Source organism: Solanum pennellii, chromosome 4 (genome assembly GCF_001406875.1).
Source record: "Solanum pennellii chromosome 4, SPENNV200".
NCBI classification, from domain to species: Eukaryota; Viridiplantae; Streptophyta; class Magnoliopsida; order Solanales; family Solanaceae; genus Solanum; species Solanum pennellii.
In genome coordinates, this window is record NC_028640.1 from 1135041 (window position 1) to 1142095 (window position 7055).

The following is a 7055-nucleotide window of genomic DNA, read 5'->3' on the forward strand; positions in this document are numbered from 1 at the left end:
TATTATTTATGAGTATATATTTAAAAACCAAGTTTTTGTTAATATCATTTAGCCACGAAAATGAATCAACAAAAAAGTAGTAGTACTTGTTTGATTCCAATAACTCCCGAAATTATTCGATGGAGTTACGACGTTTTTCTAAGTTTCAGAGGTGAAGATGTACGTAAAACTTTTGTTGATCATCTCTACGTTGCACTTCAACAAAAAGGGATCAACACATTCAAAGATGACGATAAGTTAGAGAAAGGTAATTCTATTTCACCAGGACTTGCGAGAGCAATTGAACAATCGCGCATAGCTTTGATTATTTTCTCAAAGAACTATGCTAATTCGTCGTGGTGTTTGGATGAAGTAGTGAAGATCATGGAATGTAAGAAGGTGAAAAAACAAATTGTTATTCCGATTTTCTACGATGTAGATCCATCAACGGTAAGAAAACAAAAATCGAGCTTTGAAGAAGCATTTAACAAGTATGAAGATTGTATCAAGGTGCAAAAATGGAGAGGAGCACTAGAGGAAGTAGCTAATTTATCTGGTTGGGATTTGCCAAATACTTCCAATGCGTAAGTATTCATCAAATCAATTTGTACGCAATTTAATTATTTCTTTTTTATAGTTACTACCTTTTGACGCGTGTAAATATCAAATAATATATGAAGGAAAATATGTTTTTATCAATTTATGCATAATTCAATTATTTCTTGAATACTTGCTACTTTACACATGTTTGAATATCAAATAACTTACTCCAAGAGTGTGTTTGGTATGTATGAAGAAAAAATAATTTTGACCAATTCGTACATAATTCAATTTTTTCTTTGAATACTTTCTACTTTCTATGCAAATATCGACGTTTAGTTATTTTCAGATTCATTCAAAGATTTTTTTTAAAAAACAAGAAACAATGGAACTAATGAGCTGAATTTGAATAATTACGATTCAGACCTAAAAATCAAACGTACTTAATAAGCTGAATTTGAGTGATTAAGATTCAGTTTATTAAGTGCAAACAAATGAGGTTTTAGCTCACGAGGAATTTCCCCCTTTAAATTGGGATTTGGGGGTAGGGAAACGAGGGGGAATTACGATATGAGGAATAAAGTTTAGGTATCTAATTAACTGAGCTACTAAAATGAGGGATATTTTTATTAGTTTAGGATGTTTTTCTATTTGAATTATTCTAACCCCTCAACTCTTAAGTCCTTAACCGTAATTAGCTAGGCTAAAAGTTACCAAATTGCAGGGAAAAAGTAGTCCAAATATATGTTCAAACTTTCACATATTCCTACCACAATAAAAACATTGTGGCCTAACAGTCAATGAACTGGATGAGATTTCGGATTCAGAGATAAAAACATTGTTAACTGGCTCAAATACCATGGTTATACTAAAATTAGTGACTAAAGCATGCAAAATAAAATCATTGATATTCTTTTTGTGGCATGCAGGCATGAAGCTATAGTGATAAAGCAAATTGTGGAAGATATAATGGCTAGATTGTGTGGTCAGAGACACACGAATAACGCTGAAAATCTTGTTGGAATCGAGTCACGTATGGACAAAGTGTATAAAATGCTTGGCATGGGGTCTGGTGGAGTTCGTTTCGTTGGAATATTTGGAATGAGCGGAGTTGGGAAGACAACTCTAGCTAGAGTCATTTATGAGAATATTCGGAGTCATTTTGAAGGTTCGTGTTTTCTTCATGAAGTTAGAGATCGTTCTGCAAAACAAGGCGTAGAGCATTTGCAAGCCATACTTCTTTCTGAGATACTTGTCATGAAAGATGTAAACATCAACAATTTATACGAAGGAGTCAATATGCAGATACAAAGATTACAGCACAAAAAGGTTCTTCTTGTTCTTGATGATGTTGATCACGTAGATCAGTTAGATGTTTTAGCGAGGAAACGTGAATGGTTTGGTCATGGAAGTAGAGTTATCATAACAACTAAAGATAAGCACTTGCTTGTTGAACATGAGGTAGAAAAGATATACAGAATGACAACGTTAGATGAATACGAAAGTTTGCAGCTCTTTAAGCTATATGCCTTTAAGAAAAACCGTCTTATGGATGAATTTAGGGATGTTTCAGCTCAAATTATAAGGCATTGTGATGGACTCCCGTTGGCTCTGAAAGTCCTCGGAAGTTTCTTGTATGGAAGAGATTTGGATGAATGGACGAGTGAAGTGGAACGATTGAAACAAATCCCTGAAGATGAAATTGTGAAGAAACTCGAATTAAGTTTCAACGGACTAAACAGAATTGAACAAAAGATATTACTAGATATTGTGTGTTTCTTTATAGGAAAGAAGAAAGAATCAGTTACTAGAATATTAGAGAGTTTTAACTTTAGTCCTGTTATTGGCATAAAAGTTCTCATGGAGAAATCTCTGATAACGGTTTCACAAGGTCGAATTCTGGTGCATCAATTGATACAAGAGATGTGTTGGTATATTATCCGTCAAGAAGCTTCCGATGATCCAACAAGATATAGTAGGTTGTGGTTACCTGATCATATTTCTCATGTACTTACTGGAGATTTGGTAAGTATATGCACAAAGCCACAAATGATCATTTCTAATTAGTTAGCTTTTGAACATTTTTATAAATATCCAATTTTTTCCTACAGGGCACTGAAAAGATTGAAGGCATATCACTGAACTTGGCTTTTGCACAAGAAGTGAATGTCAGCAGCGCGGCATTCACACAAATGAGCAGACTAAGGTTTCTCAGTATCCAGAACGAAAATGTTCATCGGGGCCCTAATTTCCTTCCTGGTGAGTTGAGGTGGTTCAATTGGCACGCGTATCCATCAAGAAGTCTGCCTGTTAGTTTTCAGGGCGAAAAGCTTGTTGGTTTGAAGTTGAAAGATAGTCGAATCATACAACTTTGGCAAGGCTACAAGGTTATCTATTGTTCCTTTTTCTAACATTTCACATAACGATGGAGTATTCGTCAGAATTAAAACTAACTTATTGCATTATGAGTTATGACAGGTTCTAGGAAAATTGAAATACATCAACCTTAGTGAGTCGTGGAAGCTAGTAAGGACCCCGGATTTTTCAGGTATCCCTAATCTTGAAAGGCTGGTTCTTGAAGGATGTGTAAATTTGGTAGAAATCAATTTTTCTGTTAGAGATCTCAGAAGGCTAGTCTTGTTGAATCTGAAGAACTGTAGCAATTTAAAGACCCTACCGAAGATCATTCAATTGGAAAGTCTTAAGGTTTTGATTCTATCTGGCTGCTTAAAACTCAAAAAGTTGTCGGAAATAAAAGAAGAAATGAATCGTTTGTCACAAGTGTACTTGGAAGGAACTGGTTTGAGAGAACTACCCGAATCAATTGACAAATTTTCAGGAGTAAAATTGATAAATCTAAGTAACTGCAAGTATCTTGAGAATCTTCCAAGCAGTATTTTTAAATTGAAGTCTCTAAGAACACTGGATCTATCCGGATGTTCAAGACTCGAAAAATTATCAGATGATTTGGGACGTTTAGATGGTTTAGAGGAGCTCCATTGTGATGACACAGCCATCCGAACAATGCCTTCCTCTATCTCTCAGCTAAAGAACCTTAAGCACTTATCTCTCCGGGGATGTAGAAATGCTTTGGGTTTACAAGTATGGAGTTCACTCTTTTTGTCGCGGCTATTTAGGAGAGACCACAACTCTATCGGTCTGGTATTTCCTAATTTATCAGGTCTTTGCTCATTGACAAAGCTGGACATAAGTGACTGCAATATTTCAGACGGAGGAATCCTATCTAATCTTGGGTTCTTGCCATCTTTGGAGGAAGTGAATCTCGGGAAGAATAACTTTGTTGATATTCCATCAGCAAGCATCAATGGTCTAACTCGACTAAAAGTTGTTGAATTGGTTGGTTGTAAGAGGCTCGAGATTTTTCCAGAGCTTCCTTCAAGTATAGAAGAGGTGTATGCCGATGAATGTACATCACTGAGGAGTACTGGCATTGATCAATTAACCAAATATCCAATGTTGTCTCGAGTTTCACTAACTCAATGTCACCAGCTTGTCAAAAATGAACCTGATGTTGCTATTATTGATTCATTGTGGAATCACATGCTCAAGGTAAGTAAATAGCTCTTTATATATATATGTACACGTTCGTTAACTCAAGAATCTATAACATATTTTGCATGATATAGGGACTATCGATGGTGGATGACGAATTCAGTATATGTATCCCTGGATCTGAAGTTCCTGACTGGTTTATGTACAAGAACTTGGGTCCTTCATTATCAGTGAAGCTACCTAAAAATTGGTACACAAACAAATTCATGGGCTTTGCTCTTTGTGTTGTTTTTGACAGTTTTAAGGAACCTTCCTGTATGAATAATGCTTACCTTAAAAAAATCCCGGGATTTCTGGTCATGTTTAAGCTCGTAAGGCACGATGGAAAGACTGGGGTGTTTTTTAAAAGTATTGGCTCAGTAGGAAGTGAGGAATGTCCTGATTCAGGGCACACTCTACTGGCCTATACATCATTTGATAATTTTTGGTCAATCTATGAGAAACATGTTTGCAATCCTAACGACTGGATTCAAATCGAGGTTTGTGAGACTGATGCAAATGTTGCAATCAAAGGTTGGGGGATGCATCTTCTGTACGAGAACGATATTATAAATGATGAGTTGATGATACAAAATGCCACCTCTCAAAATGGAAAGATGGGCTTGTTTCATGTAATATTTGATGGATCAAAGTATGTGAAAAGGAAACGACACGGACATAAATCGTTTTCTAGGCTGCCACCAGATGATGAACCAGCTGGATATGTCAATTCATTTGGAGAAACAAATAATGAAGATTTTGATGAAACATTATTTGGGAGAGGAATTACTGGGATTGTAGAAGCTCAACAAACAGTTACTATAAGTATGCCTAAATCAACCTTTAATTGGATGATGAGACCATCAGCACTTCTTTTGAGTATGTAATTGTTTGAGTTATGTGACATTCTCTTTTTTAGTTAATCAGGGAAAAGAACGTCTTTCTATATTACTCTGAGGATCTATATAGCTGCACAAATATTTAAGATTTAGTTTAAATAAAAAATATTAAAAGACCTACCTAAGTTACAGAGATTGATAATTTTTTGCTCATTTAAATGTCTTCCCTGGAGACCAAGAAAATAGTTGTATCTAGCCAAAAAAAAAGAAGAGAGAATACTATAACAAATGCACTCAAAAAAGAAGTCTACAATAGGAAGCTATTTTCTGTAAAATGTAGTAGAATTTTTATACTAAAGGTCTTTTCGTTGTCATATCAGCAAAATTTGTACTATCATTCTTTTCGAACTTCACTCTGGCTAAGTTTCCATGAAATTCGACAGGATTATACTGCACCCTTTTCGAACTTCAATCCCTCTGGGGAATTGAAGCTCATACACACTCTTTGATGTCCTTCATTATCAAAATATGATTATTGCTTTCACGTACAACTACTAGTAAGTTACCAAAAAATAATACTACTATAGTAAGTAAGTACCCATGTTTTTCACCACCAAAGCGTAAGGAACCATCAAACAACTTGAGAATTTTGGCGTGTTGCATACTGAAAAATAGGTTCTTTTACCTGTAGATAGAAAAGAAAACGGGAACAGAAGAATAATTATAAATATTTCCCAAATACTTCACTTCAGCTAGCCAGGATTCTTAACTAAGACTTTCTGGAAAGACTGATGGATGTCATACCATGCTTGCTTTCCTACGACGTTTGTCCTGACTGGACCTGCTACAGACAATTTCGTACTCATCAGGTTGGTTTGGTTTTCCATTAATTCTTCCATTCTCTTTGCCAGGAATAAAACTCTCCCGAGAAGCTACAGGCTGCACAAACATAATATATAGTTATTTGTTACTTACTGTAGTCTGTTAGGTGATCAACTAATTAATTACTGCAGATTATTGAGGTAATCCACAAATAAACCAACCTCAGCTTTGCTTGATGGTGTGTTTTCATGCTCCTTTCTCTTGGAGACAGTCTGATCACTCATGACAGATCCATTCCGGTATGCATCAGCTTTTCCTCTAGTTCGTGTGAGATCTGATCCAATAGAGTGGAGAGCACCACATGTGGATAGATCTCTAAAGTTGTTGGCTAGTAGACATTAAGTAATATCAGATTTTGTGGTCTAATTTTATGATTAAGTATCAAAGTAACTTGACCAAACGTTATCAAAATTCAGATGGTTAGAACTTAGAATCATTACCTGATTCATGCATGTCGACATCCTGACCATTTATCGTAATTAAAGATAAGAGTTAGAATAGTAGAAGTGAAGAAACTGTTTAACATATATTTAATTCAAGACTATTACCATATTGTCTTTTGCTAAGACCTTCTTAACTTCAGCCAGCTTTTCTTCAGTTAGGTCAGACTGGATAACACGCTTCCCTGCAACGACAAAATCAGTCCATCATTGGCTAATTGGTACTATTAGTCTTTCTGCTCCACACAAAGCTGGAAATATGGTTTGCCAGAGGCCAGAGAGTACCTAGTCTGCGGTAGCTCTTAGCCTCAACGAATCCATCTTGTGTCATTTTATCAATGAGCTTCTTCACCACAGTTTGGTTGGCTTCTCCTTCTAGTTTACGTTGGAGCTTGGCAACACTTACATAGTTCATTGGAAGAGCATGAAACAAAGCCTGAAACAAGAGACTGTCTTTGTTAACATGCAATCCAGGAAGTAACATTCAACTCCATGCAAATCAGTATTAGCGAACTGTTCACAAGATTCTTATTTAAGCAGTTGAAAAGGAGTTGTTATTCATATTCCTCCTAAAAGGGAGGATTGTTGTTCATTCTTTTAACTTCACCGGACTCCTCACCTTTGTTTAAATTACTACATGACAATCCAAAACTTCAGTCTCCTCAATCTATAGGACATTATTGGGATATGCACTCTTTCCAAAACCTGAAGAGGGGACAGAGTATATTTCTTCTCTGTATTTGCGAAAATGTTTTTCAAGCTCCCAGACTGACTGTTCGAGTAAACAGGTAGTAAAAGCCCCCCCACCCCCCACCCCACCCCC

General features: G+C 36.0%; 2 protein-coding genes across 3 annotated transcripts in view; one reads left to right on the top strand and one right to left on the bottom strand.

The window, feature by feature from the left end:
- LOC107016400 (TMV resistance protein N-like) lies at nt 1-5078 on the top strand. Its single transcript, XM_015216878.2, has 5 exons — nt 1-563; nt 1449-2544; nt 2631-2906; nt 2998-4089; nt 4167-5078. Exons 1-5 carry the CDS (start codon nt 61-63, stop codon nt 4956-4958), a joined length of 3759 nt encoding a protein of 1252 aa, XP_015072364.1. The 5' UTR covers nt 1-60; the 3' UTR covers nt 4959-5078.
- A 155-nt stretch (nt 5079-5233) lies between these two features.
- Nucleotides 5234-7055, bottom strand: part of LOC107017837 (meiosis-specific protein ASY1) — a 6733-nt gene continuing 4911 nt past the window's right edge. For both annotated transcript variants that reach the window (XM_015218111.2, XM_027916537.1), the window contains 6 exons: nt 6518-6668; nt 6341-6417; nt 6233-6254; nt 5954-6120; nt 5715-5849; nt 5234-5595 (listed from right to left, as the gene is read on the bottom strand). In XM_015218111.2, coding sequence (XP_015073597.1) covers nt 5542-5595; nt 5715-5849; nt 5954-6120; nt 6233-6254; nt 6341-6417; nt 6518-6668 — 606 coding nt within the window. In that variant the 3' untranslated portion in view covers nt 5234-5541. The remainder of the gene's footprint in view (nt 5596-5714; nt 5850-5953; nt 6121-6232; nt 6255-6340; nt 6418-6517; nt 6669-7055) is intronic.

What these genes read in the sequence shown, in the direction of transcription:
- LOC107016400 (XM_015216878.2), top strand. Translation starts at nt 61, where the DNA reads ATGAATCAACAAAAAAGTAGTAGTACTTGTTTGATTCCAATAACTCCC. An exon ending in ATGTACTTACTGGAGATTTG is followed by an intron (nt 2,545 to 2,630) that starts GTAAGTATATGC and finishes TTTTTCCTACAG; the next exon opens with GGCACTGAAAAGATTGAAGG. An exon ending in TGTGGAATCACATGCTCAAG is followed by an intron (nt 4,090 to 4,166) that starts GTAAGTAAATAG and finishes TGCATGATATAG; the next exon opens with GGACTATCGATGGTGGATGA.